Source organism: Daucus carota, chromosome 6 (assembly GCF_001625215.2).
Source record: "Daucus carota subsp. sativus chromosome 6, DH1 v3.0, whole genome shotgun sequence".
Taxonomy (NCBI): domain Eukaryota; kingdom Viridiplantae; phylum Streptophyta; class Magnoliopsida; order Apiales; family Apiaceae; genus Daucus; species Daucus carota.
This window is the reverse complement of record NC_030386.2, coordinates 17,134,841-17,161,469: the sequence shown is the minus strand read 5'-3', so window position 1 is coordinate 17,161,469 and position 26,629 is coordinate 17,134,841. Positions and strand designations below refer to the sequence as shown.

The 26,629-nt window shown below is 36.0% G+C and overlaps 2 protein-coding genes across 7 annotated transcripts; both read left to right on the top strand.

Annotated features, from left to right (window-relative positions):
- The first annotated feature begins 2,749 nt into the window (after nt 1-2,749).
- On the top strand, nt 2,750-5,370 carry LOC108225963 (mechanosensitive ion channel protein 8). The gene is made up of 3 exons (XM_064080101.1): nt 2,750-4,474; nt 4,860-4,983; nt 5,071-5,370. Exons 1-3 carry the CDS (start codon nt 2,883-2,885, stop codon nt 5,368-5,370), a joined length of 2,016 nt encoding a protein of 671 aa, XP_063936171.1. The 5' UTR covers nt 2,750-2,882.
- Nucleotides 5,371-7,261: 1,891 nt separating this feature from the next.
- On the top strand, nt 7,262-25,920 carry LOC108226421 (serine/threonine-protein kinase ATR). 6 transcript variants are annotated; one of them, XR_010284529.1, is made up of 18 exons: nt 7,263-7,524; nt 8,276-8,420; nt 9,703-9,815; nt 10,452-10,780; nt 10,982-11,106; nt 12,194-12,338; nt 12,488-13,063; nt 13,138-13,213; nt 14,282-14,597; nt 14,815-16,074; nt 16,581-19,968; nt 20,061-20,624; nt 20,816-21,439; nt 21,802-21,996; nt 22,452-22,702; nt 23,117-23,419; nt 23,592-23,627; nt 23,924-25,920. XR_010284529.1 is itself a non-coding variant. In XM_017401373.2 (15 exons), the coding sequence occupies exons 1-15, from the start codon at nt 7,347-7,349 to the stop codon at nt 22,617-22,619; spliced, it is 8,202 nt and encodes a 2,733-aa protein (XP_017256862.1). In that variant the 5' UTR covers nt 7,262-7,346; the 3' UTR covers nt 22,620-23,093. The 6 variants fall into 6 exon arrangements, 1 of the variants encoding a protein (XP_017256862.1); XR_010284530.1 differs by having other exon boundaries at nt 23,850-25,920; XR_001807664.2 differs by having other exon boundaries at nt 23,556-23,627.
- Nucleotides 25,921-26,629: the final 709 nt, after the last annotated feature.

The following is a 26,629-nucleotide window of genomic DNA, read 5'->3' as shown; positions in this document are numbered from 1 at the left end:
GTTTCTACATCAATTATTATTTCAAGAACGTTTAACTACTACAACAAATGAAAGGCAGAAAAACTTAAAAAGTAAGCATGTTACTAATTACTATTATGTCTGGTGAGGCACGGAGAAATAGGGGCCTCAGGGCGGAAGGGTTCTCATCCTTAAGTAGAACTGGCTTCAGCAACCGATTCTTTCCGGGAGATACTGTCATTATGTCATATATAATGAAGAGTGAGATGGTGGTATAATGAAGGAAGCTTGTTAACAGTTAATAAAATGTATGTCCGACTCCCAAGTAGAATTAACATGAGAAAGAGGAATTTTCAAGAAAAAAAAAAACATGAGAAAGAGAAAAGCATATACAACAAGAAATGCTGGATAATTATCGGAACGTGTTAAGGGCATCTCCAACCGTGATCCAAAAATCCAAATTTGGGGAAGTTTTGGCCCAAACCACTCCAACAGTGGACTAAAAAGTGATCCAAATTTGGATCAGTGAATAGTACTGTTCCAAATTTGGATCACTACTATTCACTGATCCAAATCTTTTTAATATTAAAATATTATTACTTTTATTATTTGACAATTTTGTTAATGTTATTAAAAATAGATTAATTAAGATTAGAATATAAATAAAACATCAATTAATTTTAAATTAAAAATAAAAAATACATAAAATTTCAACAATTTATCAATCGCTACAGAAAAATTAAAGATTAATATTGCTCATCATGAACTTCGAAATGCACTAATTGAGCATTTGTGGGAAAAATATACTAATTCCGAGAATTAGTATTTTAATGTAATATTTTAATATTTTTAATTTATTTTTATGTACCGTTTTAACTTTTTCGAATTATTTTATACTATTTTATCTTTGTCTTGTCATCAATTATATTATTACAATTAATGGTGAAATTAGTTAATTATTTTTAAGAATGTTTAAAATCAAAGTATATGAATATTATAAAGATGGATGAATTTGGATCCATATTTAGATCACATGGTTGGAATAAAATTTGGATCCCGCTCTAAATTTGGATCATTTGGTGATCCAAATTTGGATCTATGGTTGGAGTTGGCCTAAGCATGTACAACAAGGAATGCTGGATAATTATCGAAACGTGTTACTAAAATAAAGCGTGTTACTAAAATATACGACTAGAATTAAGAATGAGACAAAGAGAAGTAGAAATAATGAAGTGTAATAAGAAAGAGAAAAGCATATATAATGACGAATGCTGGATAATGACCGAAGTGTATTAATGTATAATGAGAAGGAGAAAAACATATATAATGACGAATGTTGGATAGCTACCGAAGTGTGTTAATAAAACGTACGAATTAGAATTGTAAATGAAAAAAATGAGAAGAGAAAAGCAATTTTTTTTAAAAAAAACTTCGTACTTGCATTAAACACCCTCCATGACAAGATTACAAACGATAAAATCAGGTGCGGTGTAGTACCACTTTTGTGAATCTGACATAGAATAAGCAACCTGAACTAACATATAGGCTACATTATTCGCAGATCAATGAAAAAAAAATAACAACAAAGAGAAGTATAATTAAAAATGTTTATCTCATTTTAAAATATCAAGAAGGGAAATAAGGATGGAAAAGAGAACTATTTAACTTGCAAAGAGATGAAGAGAGGTAAATTAAGGGTGTGAAAGGAAAGACTTTTATCTGGGTGTGAAAAAGAAAAACGTCTTTACTTGAGATTAGTAGTTCTGTTAGTATAATTAGGATTAGCAATTTAATCGTATGAACAAATTATGAAATGTAATTGATCATAAGAGTATACTGCGTGGTTGAATTATTGTCTGAAAATACTAAAACAAGATTTGGTCAAATGAGTCTGACTGTTGGGAGCACGGATACTAAAACAGGAATTGGTCACATGAATCGAGTAATATTGAGAAAGAAAAAAGTTGTTATCCTGGATATTAAATAAGAATTGATCACATAGTCAAGCGTGAAAGAGAAATAATAAGAAATTAGGCTCAGCCCGTCCGTTACCTTTTACCTTTAATCAACTTTTGTTCATGCTTTTGTAATGTTTTATCAATTATGATGTTCTTGTAATGCTTTTTTTTCTAATTATTAATATATTTTAATTATGAATTAAATATAATATTTTTATTTAAAATTACTTATATATTTATTTATTTAAACTAAATATAGTTATATAATAATAAAATATTTATAAATTATATTATAAATTGAAACAAATATTATATAAAAAAAGATAAGATTCGATGGGGGTCATCATAATTATTTGATGTTTATGTGATATTAGAAAGGATTCACGTGTAAATAGTCCAGAATACGTAAATAAATTGCCTTATCATGAATATTTAAATAGTATGGAATAGGTAAATGATCAGTGTTGAGAAATTTATATACATTTCGATGGAGTATCTAAAATTTGGAGAGACGAAAGGATCAATAAATGAGATTATGAGATTGAAAAAGCTGAAATTTGGAGAGAGAATGAGTGAAATTATGAGATTTTGATTTCATAATAAACACGTTAACACACTCACTAGTCACCAAAAACGAAAATTTAAATGTAATTTTCGTACACATTTAACTATCTTTCATACCAAACGAACTTATATGTTACAAGAAATTTTGTACACCTATTTTTCCTTTTAAAGTCGTACCTTTCTGTTTAATACTAGTCCATAAAAACAGTGAAATGTAAACTATTATACTGTAGTACTCATTCAGTAGTCTAAGCTAAAGTCCCGGCTTATTTTCTGTAAATGCCATCTGCACTTATTCACGACTACAACTGTGAGGCATGTATGTGTTAGATTTGATATTTTACATATCTGTACATGCAAAGTTAGAGTGAGAGTACAGAAGAGTTTGAACACATAAATTTAATGTTCAAGAGATCATTTAAAGTTTCAGGTGATGTCTCTGATGTAACAAACGAACGACGTCCAATTCTGTCGGGTCACCAGAGTGAGGTCATTCTTAAAATCGAAGACAATGCCACTGGCAACGATGATGATGTCAGCGGAGTTGTCGCGGAGGAGAGTAGCAGCTTTCAGTTTTGTACAGACGCTGTGAAGGATGAGAGTGAGGTTTCGCTAGGTGTGAATTCGAAGGTTGGGAAGTTGGAACCGTTTCAGAGCGTTTCTGGACCTCCTAAATGTGAAATTGAGGTTAGAGAATCGAAAGTGTCGTTTAAGGCTCAAATCGAGGTGTCTTCTTCTGATGATGATTTGGATCCGGATGATGATCTGGTAGATGATCGCCTGAGGAATCGACTGTCAAATGTGTCTCACAAGAATGGGGCTAGTAATAAAGGGGTGAAAGGGAAGAGTATATTGAGGACAAAGGGTAGGCTAGCTGACCAGCCTGTATCGAGGAGGAGATCGGGCCAGGGAAGCAATGCAGGTCAGAGGAAGTCGGGGGAGGGTTCGGGTAAAGCATCGGAGGAAGATGATGATGAGGCTTTTAATGATGATGATGTGCCTCTCCATCTCAAGAAATTGAACTTTAACACCCTGGCGAAAATAGAATGTACTAGTCTTGTCTTGATTGTCACGTTTTTGATGTGTACTCTTGGGATTTCAAAGTGGAAGAGGAAAAAGTATCATGGATTGCATATATGGAAATGGGAAGTTTTGTTACTTGTGTTGATTTGTGGTAGATTGGTTTCTGACTGGGTGATTAGATTTGTTGTGTTCTGTATTGAGAGAAATTTTATGTTGCGGAAACGTGTTGTGTATTTTGTTTATGCTTTAAGGAAATCTGTTCAGAACTGTGTGTGGTTAAGTTTGGTTTTGGTAGCTTGGAATGAATTGTTTGACAAGAAGGTTATGGTTGCACGTAACAGATTCTTGCGGTTTGTGGACAGGTTTCTGTGGTGTTTGTTGGCGGCTACATTGATATGGGTGGTGAAAACGTTATTGATTAAGGTTTTTGCTTCATCTTTTCATGTGAAAACGTTCTTTGATCGGATTCAAGATACACTGTTTAATCAATATGTGATTGAAATGTTAACGGGTCCTCCTATGATTGAGATTCACGACAAAATTGAGGAAGAAGGGAATTTGATGGTTGAGATTTCAAAGTTTGAGGATGCAGACACTGTTCTTCCTCCTGATCTCAGGGCAGCAGCTTTCAGAACTGTAGCATGTGGCGAGAATGAGCTAGTGAAACAATATTCAGGTATTACTCCTAATAAGAAAGACGACGTAGGGGTTTTTAGTAAGAAACAGGATGAGGACAAGTTTCTTGTTTCTCAATTGCATAAGCTGAATCCTAAGAATATCTCTGCTTGGAATATGAAAAGGTTGATAAAATTAGTTCGTTATAGGGCTCTTACTACTCTCGACGAGCATTTACAGGGCGTGCCTACTAATATTCAAGACCCTTCTACTAATCAGATTTGTAGTGAATACGAGGCTAAAGTTGCAGCCAGGAAGATATTTCATAACGTAGCTAGAAGGAAGTCCAAGTCTAAGTAAGGAATTTACTTTTCTGGCTTCATTCTTTCTGTTTGTCGTCTAGAAATGCTTAGCTCTCCTGTTTCTAGTTAGATATGTGTTTATTGAGATGATGTTGCGATTTTATAATTGTTTCGCATTTGGTGAAAGTACAAGTGATCCGACTAATGCATTACTGAAAATGAATAAATGATTAAGAAACTCTAAAGTTTAACAGATCATGACAGTGGTGATGTAGAATCTGAAGTCGCGGACTTAGTTTTGTGACAGAATAAGGGATCCGAAGATCTTAGAATATGATCATTAGTATGTGTGTTGCCTTTCTTGCAACTCCAGAATCATAAAAACATGTTGTACTAACAGGCCCACTGATGCTAGTTTTGATATCCTGGTCTATGACAGATACATACATATGCAAGACTTGTTACGTTTCCTTGGAGAAAATGAGGCTGAGAGGGCTATGGAGATTATAGAAGGAATTCCTGCATCTAATAAAATTAGCAAAAGAGACCTCAGGAATTGGGTGGTAAGAATTTAGTCTTAGACTAAATTTTATATGATTACAAGGCCTAGGCATGTAATATCAGTGATTGCTACCTTTTGATTCTTGTAGGTAAATGCTTTCAGAGAACGAAAAGCACTTGCATTTTCGCTAAATGATACAAAAACAGCGGTCAACAAACTGCATAATATGGTGAATGTGTTGGTCAGTATCATTATTGTGATTATAGGCCTCGTGATACTGGGAGTTACATCACGCCAACTTCTAGTAGCCGTAAGCTCTCAGCTCGTTCTGGTGACATTCATATTTGGAAACACGTGCAAGACAATCTTCGAAGCTCTCATCTTCTTATTTGTGATGCATCCATTTGATGTGGGCGATCGTTGTGAGATTGGAGGAGTTCAGGTATGAAGAAAACAAAGTCTGAACTCATGCAATTATTTTGAGTCCATATGTCTATCAGCCACCATATTGACAAGAGTGTGTCTAGTATAAATTATTTATCGTGTAGGCTATTTTGGGCCTAATTCTACACTTTTCAGATGATTGTGGAAGAAATGAACATTCTGACTACAGTCTTCCTCAGATTCGACAGCCAGAAAATCATCTATCCTAATAGCACTCTTTCAACAATGCCTATTCATAACTTATATCGGAGTCCTGATATGGATGAATCCATTGATTTTTTCTTTCATATTGCTACTCCTGTAGAAAAGGTCAATGTGATGAAACAGAGAATAGCAAGGTTAGTTTGGTTATGTTGAAATTCTCTTGACCTATTGTTTCTTTTTATTAATGATACTGCCTTTCTCAAAATTGGCCACATATTACGTGTACAAAATCTGTTGTGACGAATTAATTGGTTTCTGTATACTTTCCTCCGCAGTTATATTGACAACAAGAAGGATCACTGGTATTCGAATCCTCCCATTGTGACGAGAGACATGGTAGAGTTGAACAAGGTTCAGATGTCATTATGGCCAACACACAAAATGAACCACCAAAATGCTGTAGAAAGGTACGAAAGAAGAGGCCTTTTGGTCGAAGAGATTATTAGAATCGTCAAAGAAATGGACATTGACAATCTGTTCCGCCCCATTGACATCAACATTCGCAACATGCCAACTGTAAAATCTTCTCGAACAAATTTGGATTATTGATGATGAAATCATCTACGAGGCTGCAAAATGGTGACATTACTAAACTTGTGAGACGAAGGGAAGATCGGAAGAGGAAGACACTTTCCACTGTCAACATTTATATGAATCAAAAAGAATAAGTCTGTTCTGGAACATGTACTGGGATCTTCTGAGAAAAGATGCAGCAGAACAATGAATGTGAGCTAGTATTCAACTCGTAACTGATATGGAAGAAGCTGCAATGGCTCTGATGAGGATTCTACCTATTATTTGAATCTTTGCATCTCAAGTTTGATTTTTCCTATCTTTATAATAATTGAGAAGAGCATATTATTTTGTCGTTTATTGATAACTAATGTGTTAAAATATTTTTTTTTATATCTCAAATTAGGTGAAAAAATTAAAATAATAAAATTCTTCGTCGAATAATATGAAAAGTAGAATTGAATAAGTTTGGAGCAAAACATTTGAGTACGTCCATTAACATTGAAATGCATAGGCTTCAAAAACTGTTAACATAATAACATTTATACAACCAAAAAAATAAAATAAAAAAATTACTACCTCCGTCCCTTTTTACTTGTCACTTTGACTTTTTGCACGTAACTTAAGGTGATTAAAGAACATATTTCTACTTATTATTTTTAAAATTTTCTTTTTCCGAATTAAAGTTTATAGTTTATATTTTTATTCACAAAAAAAAAAATTTAAAAATAATAAGCGGAATTATATTTTTTACTCACCTTAAGTTACGTGCAAAAAGTCAAAATGACAAGTAAAAAGAAACATAGAAACAGAGGTAGTACTTTCTAAATTCTAACATCTAGTTTAATACAGTATCAAATTACTTGCTCCCTCCGTCCCCCTGAGTAGTATACATTGGGGGACGGGGACGCGACACAGACTTTAATGCTCCTGTAAAACGTAGTTGTGTAATTTATTTTTAAATTTTTTTTTTCTGAATTAAAGTTTGAATGTTATATTTTTATTCAGAAAAAAAAAATCCCAAAAATAAGTTACAGAACTATGTTTTATAAAAGCATTGAAATGCGTGTCGAACAGTTGAAAAGAAACGTATACAATTAAATGGGATAGAGGGAGTATTAGATATTACTCATTCACCCCATTTTGTAACAATATAAATGGCAAAACTAATATCGAATTAATAAATTTTAGCATTCAATTGAAAAAGGAGGGAAGGGAGCGAGCGAGCGAGAGAGAGAGAGAGAGGGCTTAGAGAGGGTTTCAATGGCGAAGAACTTATCAAGTCTAGTGCACGAACTTCGAGAAAGAATAGCAGCTTCATCATCCACACCGCCACTCAACCGAACCGGAGGCGATGATCAAAACGACGACGCTTTGGAAATTAGGTTCCGCGCTGTCATCCCCAATCTCCTCCACACTTATGTCGTTCCTTCTTCCACCGGTACGTAATTATGTAATCTCACTCATTTCTATATACTCACACTCTGTTCTCGCTGTATTGAACTCTATTCACTGTGTTCATTTCCTCGATATTTATCGATAATCGCATTCCTATTAGGCCTGTGTGTTTCATTTTCTGCATTCCTATTGTATTATGTCCGTGTTAGGTGTGTGAGGTCTGTGTGTATCATTTCCTCAATTTTATTGTTTATCTGGTAATTGCATTCGTGTTAGGCCTAATAATTTTTTCCGATAAATGCATTTGTGTTGTATTATGTCCTTGTTGATGTATTATGTCCTTGTTAGGTGTGTTAGGTTTGTGTGCATCGTTTCCTCGATTTTATTATGTCTCTGTTAATCCTAATCGTGTTTGTATCAGGCCTAATTATTTTATCCGGTAATTGCATTCGTTCTAGGTGTATCACTTACACACTGTATATTAGTGCAATGTTCGTAATCTTATGTATATTGTTGTGTATGTACACATACACCATGACACACTGTTGTCTTGTTCGTTTTCTCTATATATTGGTTAATTATGTATACATACATCCACACTGTATAATTGCGTTTATATTATTGCTGGTGAATTTTTATATACATATACACATGACATTAATCTGTATGATGCATTGTGATTCTGTGCATCCCTCGTTGGCTGATGTATAATTGCATTCAGGTATGTGTGTATATGCTCACACTGTATAATAAACTGTTGGATTCATACTTTTTTTCGAATTTGTTTTTGGTAGCCAATGATAGAGAAGTAACTGCAATTTTGAAGCTGTTGACATATACTGCTAACAACATTCCCGGAGTTTATTTCCATGGAAATTCTGCTGCTGTCTTACCTATCATTTGTCGCATATTGCCTTTCTTCGCCGAGCCTTCCTTCTGGTATGGTTTATTTTTGGGTTAAATATCAAAATGATCACTGAGGTGGAGGTCATATATCACTTCAATCACCGATCTTAACAGGGTATCATTTGAATCATTAAAGTCACAACAAATATCAAACAAGTATCTCTAAATCTGAGTTCAAGCAGTAAAAATATTATTTATAGAGTTTTACACATTTTGTTGAATGTTACCACAATCAAGTAAAAGGTTATGACTCCTGGTATTTATGATAGTATATTTAGATTTTATTAAGTTTATTTTACTATTTCTTTTTAATTAAAACAAAGAAAATAACTATATAATAAAAAATAAATAGTAAATAAACTTGATAAAATTTAAATATATTATCATAAATAGTAGAAAACATAACCTTTTACTTGGTTGTGGTTACATTCAAGAATAATGTGTAAAACTCTATAAATAATATTTTTAGTATTTGAACTCATATTTAGATGTACTTGTTTGATATTTATTGTGACTTTAATGATCAAATGATACCACGATAAGATTGGTGAACGAAGATTTATGACCTCCACTTCAGTGATCACTTTGATATTTAACCCGTTTATTTTTCAGCATTTAATCAATTTAAATTGACTTTATATATTATATTTAGATATCATGCAATTTCTGTTATTAGAATTAGTATTTAAAGACGCAAGAACTGAGAGCACCAGAATTTAAGTATGTTTTGATAATTGATATATTTCCTTGCAAGTTAGTGAAGGGATGTATTGCAGAACTCCTAAATCCCTAACTGGATCATAATGATATTGTAAAAACAATTATAAGAGTATATAGCTGTTTGGAGATTACTAATGCAGAAGTACGACATGTTGAAACCACACACCTCTGAAATATATAAGATTGTCTGGGTCTCTCACTTTAATCACTTTTAGAAGTGGTGAGGGCAGTTTAAAGGCCTTCAGACGGTTGTGCCGAAGTTTTATAGGCATTAGATTTTTGAATTACAAGACTGGGTAGGACAGACTTCCTACCTCGCAAGATGACCAGATGATTGGCAACTTAAGACCACTTAAACATAAGAAACTACCCAAAATACTAAATGGCTTAATAGACTCCCATACCCTGGATGCCTAGTCTAATGGTATGCTTGATTGAGTGATTGTAGTCAGTGCTCTATTTTTACACTACAGTTGCCATACAAGATGCTAAATACTTTGATTTTGTTGCATATAGAAATTTGTTCCTATGTTTTTTTACAAACATGCCTGATTACATTTTTGTCGGAAGTGAAAAAATTACCTTTATTTTTCAGCTCTCGCCATGGAGTGATTTTTGAAACAGTTGGATCCCTTTTATCCTTGCTGCGTACTGGAGACCGGGATATGTTTCGTCAATTCTTTATGGACACCATGTTGGTAATTGAAGGTCTCACTGCAAACCTCACATAAATAGTCATGGAGGCTTGATGTGTAATACATGTTGGATACATATTGTTGACAGATCAATGCTTTTACCATTTTATAGCATGCTGTTGCGTCTCGCCTCAATACTTTTTACCGCCTGTAAATTCCTTGTCTATATTCTGCAATCACATTTGCATGTATCTTATTTTTATGTGTTGGAATGACATGGAACCGTCTAATTCACACTAATCAGCCATTCCACCTAGCTTTCCTTATCTGATATAACCCCATAGGCTGCCTAGCTTTCCTTGTATAATATTTTCCATCCATTTCAGAAAAGAGATGCATTTGATTTAATCCATTAAATTTGCAATATTCCAAAATGGAAAAATCTAGATTGTTATTCGAGTGTCTCAATATAAAAAAAATAGTGAGAATGTTTGAAATTTGTACACAGTCAGGCTTTGTCAGCAGTGTGCAATGCTGACTTTGACATCTATTGAGGTCACATATATGCACACATCAATTCTAAACCTTAAGGTTTTCCAAATGAAGTTTAAAGAAATCCATTTGCATATTTACCTTTGGAATTGAAGTAGTAGCTTATACCCTAAATATGACAAGTGAGATAGTTAACCTGTTTCATGTTTTCATGTAGACTTGCAATATGTAGCTTCCCAGTCTGATCTTGCTAGCCATTCAAACTCTAGCAAAGTATCTCTGAAGTGTTTCTGTGAATCGCTTGGTGGTATCTCGAGTACTGCTCTTCTCAGTGATATTCCAGCATGCAGCAAGCCTACCACTGGCTATGGTATTTTGATCAACCTGACAGGCAGAAGCAGGTGGCAGCCTTTTGCTATTTGGACAATTAAGCTTCTCTCTAAATTTTTGACTGAAGGAACACTATATGTTGAAGGACTCATCAACACTTCATGTGTTGTGGCTGCATGTACTCTTTTGTGCTATGGAAATGGTGATTTGCAAATGGTAAGTAGCATTATACTGCAAATTTGCGTACTTCTGTTCTGATAATATAATAATATCTGTATGCTATGAAGTTCACTGTCAGTAATTGTTAACTGCTAATATTTTTGTTCATATACTGTTTACCGTTAGAGTTTGTTCCTGTGTATTGTGTAATATAAGACTTGAGGTACTTGCTTAATTACTAATCATTTCTTTCTGAAGGCATGCTTTGACTTCACACGTGTTATTGGAGCAGTTCTGAATTCTGAGATGGTTCCTAGTGAAAAAATAATTAGGTCAATATCTACTATATTAAGTGAACACGAGGAGTTACCCTGGGTTTTCAGGTGCGTCTCTTTATCGATGCTCACTGCCTTTTTATTATAATTTTTCTTTCTGAAGTTTTTCCTTTGTTTTGCATGTTTACATTTGTAACACCTGGCTGTTAAATTTTAATGGCCAACCAAATAGAGATAATTGAATGTATGTCTTGGGAGGGAAAGGAATGTATCTTGATTGCAGTGTATACCGTGGCTTGTTCATTTTTGCGATATTGTGCATGTATGATATATGCATCGATATCATGGTTAAGTATTAAAGACGAATGTGATATTAAAGTCGGAAAGCGGCATTGGCTATACGTGCTTCTAGAAGAGGTTTGATATTTGTAGATATTAGAGACAGACTGCTTTGAATTAGTTTATTGTAATAGGGTGGATGGACCGTAAATATGCAAATTAATACCTATTTAGCTCGTCACAAGTTAAGTTTTGAAAATATCTAAACATATCCTTGTGTTGTTTAAGTGATTTAGAAACACATTACAGCTTTATGGATTAACCAAATTCTTTGATCCTTATTCCTTATAGCATGTTTTTGGAAGATATGATTTAAAATGTGAGTCAATTGCAAAATGCATCCCTTTAGTCAAAACAGACAAAAATGGGCCAAAAGGGTTCAAGGTGAGGCGCCAAAATATGTTAAGGGATGCATTCTGCAATTATCAAAAGTTTAGGTAATAAAGTGCAATTGGCCCGAACTGAAGGGATGCGTTTTGCAATTAACTCTTTAAAATGTTTGCACTTGCTGGAAATTGTTGAATAATTAGCTTTATGGATATTGACTCGCCTTCTTGAACTTGTTTACTTATCAAAAAACCTAAGAATATATTTCCGGCAGTAAGCATGAGTTTTTCTTCTTGCTTCAAGAACAACTGACTGTAGAAATTCACAATCTATGTGCGCTCACAATATATTTCATGTTAAGTAGCAATTAATTTTTTTATTGAATAGTCAATAGTGGGAAGAGTTAAGGATAATTTACTGCTGGATTTTTGGGTAAGTCTAGCTCTTGTTTTATCGTGGCAACAATCTTGGTTTCTTGGTTTCATGTCTGCGATAATTTCTTAATGACCTATTACAATATATATGACAGAAATACAAGTTATGATTCCTCACTTGGAGAATGCCTTAATGCACTTCATTCGATTTGTCCTGATGATGTTGTCAAGCTGACTGCTACGGATTTTGTCAATGTCTTTGCTGTATCTATGCAGAAAACAAGAAGTCCTGAGTTAAAGGTTAATCTAGTTTATTAATTATATTCTGTACACTGTAGTCAATATTTTGTGAGGCTTTCTTTCGAATATACTGGTTTCTTTATTTTAATGATCAACTCATTTCTTTGGCATATATGATGACTCTCTACTTTATGTCTCTGCTTTTACAGGCTGCATTGTGCAGTGCATATGTTCGAATTGCAAAAAGTTGCCCCCCTCACATCTGGAGGCCTGAGACTCTCCTTGATATGATTTGTTCCTCAAAGCCCTCTTTTGTATTCATAGAGTGCTTTCAGGTTGCCCTATCTACCCTTGTTCCTGATCTTCTTACCGAAGTAACAAAAAACAATGGCAGTGTGGACCATTCACATTTAGCCAACAACAAATTTGAAGTATTGAGGGTTGGAGAGAAAAGGTCTTGTCAGGCTGCCGAAGTTCTTAAAGCAAAGCGCCGTAAAAAAACTGAAGTATTCATCGAATGCACTTCCGACTTTCAGGATATGGGCAAACTTAACTGTATAACATCTGAACGTGAAAAGGAATACGCCAATTACTTGCGCAGCTCACTAGTTTCGTTTCTTGAACGGCTACAACCTCCTGATGACAAAACCACTTTCTTAGCGCCAGATATTGCTTTAATGGCTCTTAGCACAATTTGCATCGTTTTCTGTGGATATGTCCCCACCGAATTTTCAAGATGCATGCTTGTGCATATGCGTGGTTGGATTTCCTGGGTCTGTGAGCAGGTACGTTAATTTGCAAATTTAGTTATTGTAAGATCTAGTCTTGCCCTGTTTCAATAGATGGTTATATTTTACAGGCGAGACAAGGACTTTCCATCACACTTGAGTTATCTATCTTCCTCGAGGCAATTCACTGTGTACTACTTACAGAACGTAAGGCAATTTATCAAGTTTAAAGGATTGAGCACAATTTTTTATCTGTATGTTTTTTATACTGATACAAGACTACTTGGTCCAACTATACTTGTCCAGTGTCCCTTAATTACAATCCTTAAGGATGCTTAGTGAGGCAGATATCATAACCTATATATATTATAAGTTGTCAGCTTAGATAGTTTAAGGAACATATATTAAAGATTTGAATTTTGAAAATGTTATTGTCAGCTACTGTTTAGATAAGTATATATCAAGTCTTGAAAAAGTAGTGCTTTAGCATACTCAAGGACATTATGTGTGTGTGTACTAACAGAGGTAGTAAAGCTCAAGTTTGTAGATTGGGTCATTATAATTTTATTATCTGGTAATACCTGGCCAAACTTTTATAAGCTGTGATGGTGAAGGCGAAAGTGGCTCGATGACATCTTATGTGGTGCAAGATCAAAGATTAAACTAAACCATTTAATAAAACTTGTAATGATGTACTATAGCTTTTTAGATCTGAATGTCAGGCCTCTTCTCGATTTTTAGATTCTTTTTAAAGGTAGAAAGGCAAGTTGCTCATGGTTCGTATTAAAGATTACGGATTAGATATCATTTTTCTTTTAAAAGTTGTGTTTCTTTTGGTAATACTAACGCTATGTTTGTTTGCCAAAATGAAATTTTAGACAGTGGTTTATGTGCTAATTTTGCACTACAAATAATTGTTGCTCGCATCCTATCAATTGTTCTTGATTTGTTGTCGCCTCCTGGGTCGTGTAAGATATATATCCTATCTCATGTCCTTCATGGATTATTTTCCCCAATCAGATGGTACAGAAAGATATTGAGGTCAGTCGATAAGTATGTAGGAAAAAACGTCAATTTTGACCCTAGCTGCTCCACTATAAATATACGTGCAATGGACTGTTCCCTATATTTCTTCTTTTGTGTTCTTTATGCTTATACTTGAAAGAACATGTCCTCAAAGTTTGCTCATATACTGGAACATTGCACTTCTATGATTAATTTTTTTTTTTTAAATTTACTTTAACTGCCTTTTGTCAAATTCTTGCATGCACTTAGGTTTTTTTTCCATGGAGAACAAACTTTTCCAAAATGAGAATAGTGCTGCAGAATTCATGCAATATGTCCTAAAGCTTCCATGGACCAATTCTTTTGGAATAACTGATCAGCACCTACAATGGAAGGCAAAGTGTTTGTCTCTTCAAGTTGTGTCTAAGATGGTCTCTTTGTCACAAAGTGGCAGTAATCTTGAAGTACTGGATTTGGGCCTTCGTGATGAAGCCGAAGTAGTCAGGATGGAAGCCATTATTGCTATGCCGGTGATTGTCTTCTGGTCTGGTTCTGGAATGCTGACACATATATTGAAAAGGATGGGGTAAGAGGAAGACTATTACCAATGCTTGCCTTCATATCTTTATATGATGAATCCTTTAACTTAGATAAAGCTCTACTGCCCTTTCTGGTTCTTACGAGTAGAATCATATTCTTTTTTTCCTCACATTACTTCTGCATGTTGTCCATTTGGCATTCTACAATCTTGACCACTAAAAATAAAGGTTAGAATTTTGTGTGGTGGTGTTTCTATTTCACAGGTACCTGGAGAGAGAGCATAATGAGCAGATAAGGAAAATCATTCCACATTGCATGGGTTATCTGGCATGCCTTTGTGGATCTTGTACTGGAGTTGGTCTTTGCGAGTCTGAGTGCAAATTATTCCTGAAAATTAATAATGAGAAGCTCAACTGGTCACTAGATCACCTCATGCGAGGATTTTGGTGCTCGAAGTGCGATCAGAGTGTTGCAAATAGTATTGGGTTACATTCGTTAGATATGCACCATCATAAAATTCTAGGTTTGCAGTTGGATTTAAATACTGATTATGTACAGCTTCTGTCCATTTTTTTTGATCTTCTATATGACAATTCATCAGAAGAGGTTCAAATTTCATGTGTTGAAATGATTCGACGGGTCCTTGCACATGGGACCACCGAAGTTCTTCTTGAAACTAGGTCTGTTTGGATAAAATGCATCGACTTTCTACTCTTTCACAGAAATAAGGCTGTGAGAGACGCATTTAATCCTCAAATTGGCTTCTTCCTTGAGGATCGTATTTTAAATTGTTTGTTTTTAGATGAAGAAACAGGAGAAAAAACTAAAGAACAGAAGTTTCTAGACAAGATAAAGCATGCGCTGGCAGCAGCAGATGATCCCCATTTGTATGATACTCTTCTTGAGGCCACTTCCGAGATCATGAATACAGTTGATACAAACAATCAACTCTTCTTGTTCTCTCTTATTTTGTTGGTTGATCAACTTGATAATCCACATGTGACTGTGAGAATGACTGCCTCGAGATTGATACACAGATCTTGTTCTTTCCATTTTAAAGGAGGGTTAGAAGTAATCCTTAACAAAGTTGCTTATATTCGAGATGAGCTATATGACTACCTCTGTATTAGGCTTACAACTCGACCAGAAATAGTCAATGAATTCGCTGTTTCTGTTCTTAGTGTGGAGATGAATGAACTTGTTAAAAGACTAATACCTGTTGTTCTTCCGAAGCTTATCACGATTCAGCACAGTAACGATCTTCAAGTTGTTACCTTAAATAATTTGGCTAAGTGTTTGGACACAGATATAGACATGGTGAAACTTATAGTTGACTGGATACCAAAGGTGCTTGCTTTTGCTCTTCATCAAGCAGATAGACGAGTGTTGGAATCCGCTTTGCTGTTTTACCACGAGCATGCTAAATCAGATAAGCAGGAAATTTTTGCAGCTGCATTGCCTGCACTTTTAGATGAACTGGTATGCTTTGTGGATCAGGGTGATTCAGATGAAACAAGCAAAAGGTATGTAATTTTTTTCTGTGTCAGTATAATGTCAAGCTGATGTCAAATTACCAACTGTATATACAGCAACTTAGCACGTTGAATTACATTATCAAGAGTTAGCGCCTTATAATTTATCTTCTTTTAGGACTCCGTTGACTTCCTTTGGAGTTTAGTCAAACAAAATTTTTAACTGGTGGTGGATAGAATAGTGCATGTCAGCTGACTGTATCGGTACAATGGTAGATTCAAACTAAAAGTTCACATATTAGTTAGCAGAATTAATCTATGAGCAAATTGACACAAACTCTAGCTCATTGCGGGGAACGATAGTGGATCAGGTTGCTGTCTATGAAATCACAATAACTGATTTTATTTATATTAGGATACAGAGGGCAGCAGACAATTTGAAATTCCAAATCAGATGCACAAAGCAGTTAGCAATGAGTTATTTTATTGACCAATGTCTGTGTGTGTGTTCTGTTTTAAAAATCTTCATGTTTACTGTAATTTGGTATTCTTTACAGGCTGTCTAGGGTTCCTCAGGTGATAAAAGAAGTCGCAAGAATCCTAACTGGTACTGATGATGATCTTCCAGGCTTCCTGAGAAATCATTTTGCTGGTCTTCTCAACAGAATCAGTAGAAAAATGCTTCATTCAGAAGATATCTCATTGCAGATCCAAGCCATGAAACGAATTGAAATGCTGATAGGCATGATGGGTGCCCACCTGAGCACTTATGTGCCAAAACTGATGGTTCTTCTCATGCATGCCGTTGATAAAGAATCACTCCAGAATGAAGGTCTTGCTGTTTTACATTTCTTCATAAAGCAATTAGGAAAGGTGTCACCATCAAGTACTCAACATGTAATATCTCAAGTGTTTGCTGCCCTTACTCCTTTCTTGGAGAAAGATAAAGAAAATTCATCTTCACATATGAATAAAATTGTGGAAATATTAGAAGAACTCGTGTTTGAAAATAGATCGATCTTAAAGCAGCATATTCGCGAGTTCACACTTCTGCCCAGAATTTCCGCCCTTGCAAGAGTAAACAAAGTAATAGAAGAAGTACGCGGGGTAATCACTTTGAAAGATCAGTTGCTAGATGTTGTTGAGGGGCTAAATCACGAGAATTTGAATGTCAGGTATATGGTAGCATGTGAACTGAGCAAACTGCTGAACCTGAGAAGGGAAGAAGTCACAGCTGTTGTCACTGGGGAAGGGGATTCAGATATGGATGTTTTGAGCTCATTGATTGCCTCTCTTCTTAGAGGATGTGCTGAGGAATCAAGGACTTCTGTTGGACAGCGTTTGAAATTGGTCTGTGCAGATTGCCTTGGAGCACTTGGTGCAGTTGATCCTGCCAAAGTAAAGGGTTTTTCAAGCCAGCGTTTCAAAATTGCATGTTCAGATGATGACTTGATCTTTGAGTTGATTCACAAGCACTTAGCCAGGGCTTTTAGAGCTGCACCCGACACCAATATTCAGGACTCAGCTGCACTGGCAATACAAGAGTTGCTAAAAATGGCAGGTTGTGAAGCATCCCTTGATGAAAATGTTGCAGCGTCTACATTGCAGACAGTCAAGGATAAACAATCATCGAAGATTCCTGTATTTAGAGTCGGGACCAACAGTGCTTCTAGTAAAATGAATGGGAGGGGTCAGATACTTTGGGACCGTTTTTCTAATTATGTCAAAGAGATTATAGCCCCTTGTTTAACATCAAAATATCATCTGCCAAATGTGGCAGATTCAGCCGTTGTTGGTCCTATTTATCGGGCTTCAATGTCGTTTAGAACATGGATTTATCTTTGGATAAAGAAGCTCACTGTCCATGCAACTGGTTCGCGGTCTTGTATCTTTACTGCATGTCGAGGAATCATACGCCATGATGTGCAAACAGCAACATATCTGTTGCCATATTTAGTCCTTAATGCTGTCTGCCATGGTAACGAGGAGGCACGACATGGCATAACAGAGGAGATCTTATGTGTTCTAGATTCAGCTGCTTCAGGAAATAATGCCGCCGCTGTTCCTAGAATCAGTTCCGGAAAGAGTGAAGTTTGTATTCAAGCTGTCTTTACACTTCTAGATAGTCTTGGCCAGTGGATGGATGACGTCGAACAAGAACTCGCTCTTTCACAGTCTCTGCAAGTATCCACTTCTAAGCAACAGGTTTCTAAGTTGAAGGATCAAAGTAAAGATCCTTCATCTAATCCGGACCAGTTATTAGTGCAGTGTAGATATGTCTCAGAGCTCTTGGCTGCCATTCCTAAGGTAACCCTTGCAAAGGCCTCCTTCAAGTGTCAAGCTTATGCAAGGTCCTTACTATACTTTGAATCTCATGTTCGGGAAAAGTCAGGATCTTTTAATCCAGCTGCAGAAAGGGGTGGCGTATTCGAAGATGAAGATGTTTCATACCTAATGGAAATATACAGCGGTTTGGATGAGCCTGATGGCTTATCTGGTTTGGCATGTCTACGTAAGTCTAAGAGCTTACAAGACCAGCTCGCAATAAATAAAAAAGCAGGTAACTGGGCTGAAGTATTGACTTCCTGTGAGCAGGCTCTGCAGATGGAACCCAAATCTGTTCAAAGGCATTCAGATGTCCTCAATTGTTTATTGAACATGTGTCATTTGCAGGCTGTTGTGACTCATGTGGATGGATTAATATCTAGGATACCCCAGTACAAGAAAACATGGTGTATGCAAGGTGTTCAGGCAGCATGGAGACTTGGCATGTGGGATTTGATGGATGAGTTTCTTGACGGGGCTAATGAAGAAGGTCTAGTCTGTAGCAGCTCCGAAAGCAATGCATCTTTCGACATGGATGTCGCGAAAATTCTTCAGGCACTTATGAGAAAAGACCAATTCTCTGTTGTTGAGAAGATTGCCATGTCAAAACAAGCTCTGATAGCTCCTCTAGCTGCTGCAGGCATGGATTCTTATACGCGGGCATACCCGTTCATCGTGAAGCTGCACATGCTGCACGAACTAGAGGATTTCCACAGTTTACTTGAAGGTGATTCTTTTAGGAATAAATTGTTCCATGTTAGTGAACCCGAGTTTGCTAAAAGAATGGCAAACTGGGATAGTCGCCTCAGATATACCCAACCATCTATCTGGGCAAGGGAGCCACTTCTGGCTTTTCGCAGACTGGTTTTTGGTGCTAGCAGGCTTGGTTCTCAAGTTGGCAACTGCTGGCTACAGTATGCAAAGCTTTGTCGCTCGGCTGGACATTATGAGACGGCAAATCGAGCAATTTTAGAAGCAAAGGCATTAGGTTCACCAAATGTTCATATGGAAAAGGCAAAACTTATGTGGAGCACTAGGCAATCTGACAGTGCCATTGCGGAGCTTCAACAGTCACTTCTAAACATGCCCATGGAGGTTGTAGGTTCTGTCACAATATCTTCCATCACCAGCCATTCACTGATTCCTCTAAATATATCCCGTATGCCGCCATGCAGTACCCAAGTTACGAACGAGAATCTGGATATTGCAAAGACTCTCCTCCTTTATTCAAGGTGGACACATTATACCGGGCAGAAGCAGAAGGAAGATGTGATAAACCTGTATGCTAGAGTGAGGGAACTGCAACCAAAATGGGAGAAGGGGTACTTCTATCTGGCAAAGTACTATGATGAGGTGCTTGTTGATGCTAGAAAGAGGCAAGAAGAGAATTCAGAGTTGGGAACAAAAGCCATCCTATCGGCTGGGAGTTCAAATACTGAGAAGCTGTGGTGGTCTTACCTTCCTGATACACTGATATGTTATGCAAAGGGACTCCATAGAGGCCACCGGAATCTCTTTCAAGCCCTTCCAAGGTTGTTGACTTTGTGGTTTGATTTTGGCAGCATTTATCAGAGGAGTGGCTCATCATCCAGTAAAGACATGAAAAATGTCAATGGGAAAGTAAGTACCTTTCTATATTGTATTTCTATCTGCATTTGGTATTCCTCTCGTTAATGATTTATATCTATTCAATGTCTTTTTCCCTCTTGCAGTTATTAGGTATCATGAGAGGGTGTTTGAATGATTTGCCAACCTATCAATGGCTGACAGTGCTGCCTCAACTAGTTTCTAGAATTTGCCACCAAAATGATGAGATTGTTAGATTGGTCAAACGGATCATCACTTCTGTTCTTAAACAATTTCCTCAGCAAGCTTTGTGGATAATGGCAGCAGTTTCAAAATCTACTGTTTCTTCTAGAAGAGAGGCAGCTGCAGCAATAATGCAAGAGGCACGTAAAGATTTTCCTCTTGTAGATGGAAAGACATTGTTTGTGCAGTTTGCCTCTTTAATCGATCATCTTATCCGATTGTGCTTCCATGCGGGTCAATCGAAGTCGAGGGTGATTAACATTTCGACCGAATTTAGTTCACTGAAAAGGATGATGCCATTAGAGATCATTATGCCTCTTCAACAATCACTTACAGTTAGTCTTCCCACTTATGAACCAAAAATGACCAGCTCACTTACATCCTGCATTTTTTCATCAGATCTTCCTACAATATTGGGAATAGCTGACGAGGCTGAGATTCTCTCATCACTTCAGAGGCCGAAAAAGGTTAGTTTCTTGTATTCCTTCAACACGCTTGCAGTAAAGCAGGTCAAAATTTGCAAGTTTGCTGCTTGCGGTGTTATTTCTATAATCCCCTTTCATGTCAAATCACTCAACTTTTTTTGTTCAGATTCGTTCCTAGTAAGATTATATTTGATACAACCTGGCATCTACACTAATAATTTGTTTATTTACAGATTGTTCTTCTGGGCAGCGACGGTATCGAACGTCCTTTTCTCTGTAAACCAAAGGATGATCTTAGGAAAGATGCCCGTATGATGGAATTCAATGCAATGATAAATCGTTTATTATCCAAATCCCCTGAAAGTCGCCGAAGAAAGCTCTACATTCGCACATTTGCAGTGATACCACTTACAGAAGATTGTGGTATGGTGGAATGGGTGCCTCACACTCGTGGGCTCCGTCATATACTCCAGGACATTTATATAAGCTGTGGAAAGTTTGATAGGCAGAAAACGAATCCTCAAATTAAGCGCATTTATGATCAATGCCAAGGCAAAATCTCGGAGGATGAAATGCTAAAGAAAAAAATTCTTCCAATGTTCCCTCCAGTTTTCCACAAATGGTTTCTGAACACATTTTCTGAACCAGCAGCTTGGTTTCGTGCTCGGGTTGCTTATGCACAGACTACTGCAGTTTGGTCAATGGTTGGACATATAGTGGGCTTAGGAGATCGACATGGTGAGAATATTCTTTTTGATTCTACAACTGGTGACTGTGTTCATGTTGATTTCAGTTGCTTGTTTGACAAAGGCTTACAGTTGGAGAAACCTGAGCTGGTGCCTTTTAGGCTTACTCAGGTATGCTAAGATCTAATGTACCCCTTGGTCCTGAACTAATTATAAGTTTTGCTTCTTCTCCCAGATGAAGTGTTATATGACAACACCATCTATCTCTGTTACTGAATATTAACTCACAATTGTCAAGTATATTTCTCTCTTCAAGTAGCACAATACTTGAATAATAGGTTATTCACTACTCTTGGTAGAATTAATGACAAAAAGTCGTAAATATTCGCAGCTTGAAAACAGCAACTTTAAGTAGAAGTGAAATTTCTGAGTTTGGTCTAAGTGCGGCTTATTAAAGACAAGCAGACTAAACATTATGTGTTTCTTCTAGTTAGATTCTTATATTAAATCTGGAACCTGAAAATGATATGCAGAACATGATTGATGGCTTGGGGATTACTGGATATGAGGGCATCTTCCTGAAAGTCTGTGAGATCACACTTTCTATACTACGGACACATAGAGAAACTCTGATGAGTGTTCTTGAAACATTTATTCATGATCCGTTGGTTGAATGGACCAAGTCACACAAGTCCAGCGGGGTGGAAGTTCAGAACCCCCATGCACAGGTTTCTTCTTGACTTTTTTCATTTATGATCTTAGCATCTTGTGCACAATTACTTTTAGTTACTGATGTCCAGGTAAATGACATCTTCATTTTTACATGTATCTTTTGCAATGAGCAGGCCTTCAGTTTTTCTGCCTGGTACAGTGGTACTGTAATGTGGCTTGATGTTTTTTTTGTGTGTGTGTGTGGGGGGGGAGCATTCTTGTTTAATCACGTAGATTTCCCACTCTGATATGTTTGTGAAGTCACTGGCTTTCCTATCTTATTAAAAGTAGCCCAATTCTGCGAAGTTAATTTGCTGATATGTAATGTTGAACAGCATATGTCGATAGTTTACCTCATAGCTTCAAATATGCGTGTGTGTGTGTGTTTGCTTATCATGGTTGCAGTCTAAACATCTCTAACTATTGCCTGTTGTGGATGTATACTTAAACTTCAACTTGTTAAAAACTGCAGAGGGCTATCAGTAATATTGAGGCACGGCTACAAGGAGTAGTTGTTGGTGTTAGAGCAGCACCATCTTTGCCACTTGCAGTAGAAGGCCAGGCTCGTCGCTTGATTGCTGAAGCAGTGGCACACGAAAATCTTGGGAAGATGTATATTTGGTGGATGCCTTGGTTTTGACTTTTGAAACTCCAAACTAGTTGCCATTTCTTTCATATGAGAATTACGCAGGCATGCTATTGACATATTCTGCTGGTGGCCGGGTAAAACAGAAAACTCTTGTATCATTAACTGATGTCTTCGACATATATTACGCCTGTATTTGCACCTAGTAGACTCATCAATGTAGCTTGGTATTATTTCATAGAAATAGCAGCGGTCTTGTATTTTTTAAGTCAATCTTCGAAATCTCTATATTTTATGTGCAACAGAAAGAACTAGTTATTGGTAGTTTGTTCTAATGCACAAATTTGTAGTCTCACGTTACAAATTTGTACCTCAGTTTTTAGGTCTATATAGAAAGCTTAGTTTGTTGAAATACGTCATCATCCCTAAATCATTTAAGTGAATCCTAACATTAAGTGTTTTAGATTTTTGCGGTGCACATCCATTAGTTTCTCAACTATATTGGTTTGTTTAAGGTTTATTAGATGCATAAAGTTTGTGTTGTCGTGCAGGTTAATTTATCAACAGCTTGCGCAACCTGCTCGAAACTGGTTGATTGACACAAACAGTTCAAAACATTATTTCTTATTAACTTCTGTTGCTGCTGGGTTCCTTGTGCCTATCAGGAAATACATGTAGTTTTTGGTCAATCTCTCAGCATATAAATGAGGCTTTAGGTTTATTAAAGAAGCGGTGCTGCTGTATGAAATTGAAGATAAATCATTTTCTGAATGATATGCTGGCGCAGAAATCATACTCACCATCTACATCATTTGTTATGGCCGTGTATCGGTATCGCCTTCAGTTTATTAGGGGTTAGTAAATTTTTTTGATCAATATAAAGTGGTTGTCTTGCATCTTCTGTATGAAAGAAGATGGTTACCAGTGATTTATACAGAACAATTCAACTAGACTTTAGAAACATTGAAATGATTTTGTAAATGACTACAGAATGGTCGAAATTCACTCTATATGCTCGTCTCGCAGCGTTCTGGAATTCCCTACATCTGAAGCTTTTCAAAGGTATGTCTTCACTTTTCGTTTGCTATTTGTCATGCATGTAAGGAATCTTTTTTTTTTTTTTGGTTGTGTGTGTGTGTTGGGGTTTTTTTTTTTTGGTTGTGTGTGTGTGTTGGGGGGGGGGGGGGGGGGGGGGGGGTCATGCTTTTAAACTGAGATCATGGCGACCCAAACTAGAACCTAAAACTGTAGGCATACTGTAATAGATGCTTTTTGGTTCTTCAGGCGGTATTCAAAAATTCAGTCAAGGCAGGAATATTACTGTTTTGCTTTTTAGTTATCATGCCTGCTGTTTGCAGGATTTGCTAAAGAAAATGAAAATGAGGAAGCTTGCCAGTATATATTATCGTTCAAGCCCATGAATTTTGGCCTTAATTCCGGAACACAAATTATTCATCCAATGCCACTCTAATACTCTATGACACATTTTTATCTATGAAGAATCTGAGTGAGAGCAAAATAGATGAAATTTTGAAGCGGAGCATGATGATTACGAAGCGGAAGTACAATAGATGGACATTTGAACCGGCAGAGCCCCTGAAGCATGTACTAGGGCTGAGCAAAAAACCGAAAAAAACCCGAACCGAAACCGAAACCGGCAAAAACCGGTAAAAACCGAGCCGAAACAAACCGAGCCGAAACCGAAACCGAAAACTAAAAAACCGAACCGAGTTCATGGGTTTGGTTCCGGTTATTAGTAAAAACCGAACCGGAAAAAACCGAACCGATAATTTAAATAATATAAATATTTATAATATTATATATATATATATATATATATATATATATATATATATAAATTTAGGGCTGTCAAACGGATAATTCGGATACGGATATGCCTATATCCGTATCCGTATCCGTAATGGCCGGATTCAGATACGGATAATATCCGCATTATTTCGGATACGGATAATATCCGCTTTTTCTCGGATACGGATGCGAATATTTCGGACGGATGTCGGATATTTTTGATGACTCTACCGTATTAAAGATGATTTTCAAACAATTTTTTGATGACTAAGCTCTAATAATATTTTTATATATGTATAAAGTGTTTGAGTATTTGTACAATTATATAAAAATTATGTAAATGTATTATTTAATGCATATACACACAATACAAGCTAAATAAAATAAAATTTTAATTACATATACTTATATATTATATAATTTAAATATCATATATGTATTTAATTTCGGATTCGAATATCACGGATTCGGATACGGATAATATCCGCTTTATTTCGGATACGAATAATATCCGCTTTTTCTCGGATACGGTTGCGGATTTTTCGGACGGATATCGGATCTTTCGAATTTTTTTGACAGCCCTATATATAATTTATAAGAAATTTTTTATTTAAAATTATTTAAATATATATATGATATTTATAATTTGGGCCAGTGTTAATTGATTGTTGCATAAAATATACAGTCCACTGTCCAGTGACTCCGGTCTAGACTCCACAATCCATATACTGATACAGAAGCTGTCCTGATGATTTAAAATGAAACATTGGATCTATTGCTATGCTTTTGTGCTGGATATTTATAAGCATGTGTTTTAAGATGTGTAATTAGTTATCTCAACGACTTAACTTCACTGGTTTAGGAGATGATAATCTCTCCCTTTCAGATTAGCAGCAGTCCATTTTGACTTCTTTTGTTTGTTACAAAATTGATCAAACAGGTCACAGGTGCATCAAAAGTGTGTAATTGTTCCCCAACTAGTAACTGCAGAGTCTGCAGTGGTATTAATGTAAATCCACTGTTTATTAATTATGTTTCTAGATTGCGCGGTTCAATTTGTCCCCATATTATTTGTCAATTTTGTAGTTGTCGGTTTTGTAACCGAAACCGATCCGATTATAACCGAACCGGCTTTTTTAAACCGGAACCGGAACCGAACCGGCGGTTGCGGTTTTCGATTTTAAAAACCGAGGATATACGGTTGCGGTTCCGGTTTTATCCCGAAACCGAGCCGAACCAGCCCATGCTCTCCCCTAGCATGTACCCACAGGCCACATGTGGCTTTCTTTAGTGCCTAGGCTAAATGAGATATGTACCCCCATTTTCTTTTGTCTTCGTTTCCAGTATGAGTACTACTAGAATATATGCTGCTTTGGTTCTTTGAACCTTCAGCACAATAGCACATACAAAACACAAGGAATGGTGTTAAAGAACTCATGGCAAATGCCTAGTAGTACAAGTTTTCATCAAAATATGTACATGTACTGCTCAATTCCTAAATTAAACTCGAATTAACTGAATATATTATAAGTGAATATATTATTAAGGTAGTTAATGTGCCTTTTGTTAATTTTATCTCCAAACAGAAGTTCAACGTGGTCCTAATATCCCTTGATCAAAATATTCTCTAATCAAATTGATAACATTAATAATCCCAAAGAGAGTCCATTTTTTTTAAATATCTGACAATCAAAATAAAATTCAAGAAGGCAAGAAATTAATACTAATATTTATATAATGTTCTGGGGAAATTACCTATTTCAAGAGCCGAAGACCCTTTAGCTAATCTCCAACCATGAAGACCTTTAACTAAAATCCAGTTGTCATACCAAAAATAAAAAGTATAGCTAATGGCTTCAAAAATTTACACTCCAAACATACCACATGTTATCTATAATTATAACCGACCTTCTATGAATGACTATATTTGTCGATGCACTACAAGTCTGTAAGAAAATTTGTAAGAAGATTACACATAACTTAAAGTAATTAAAGTAATATATTCTATTTATAACAATCCAAAATATTAATAAGATACTATTTTTAAATTATAGCCAACCAATATAATCAATACCATTAAAGCATAATGTCTCACAGGTTCAGCAAATTTTATCTAATATCTCACAAGTTCAATTTAACGGATCATTATAACCAACACTGTCGGAGATACTCTAATTATGAAAATTGTTTAAATCCTCCTGAAATTAAGTCGTCACCCTCATGCTGTGATGACATCTCAATATTCCCTAAAAGAG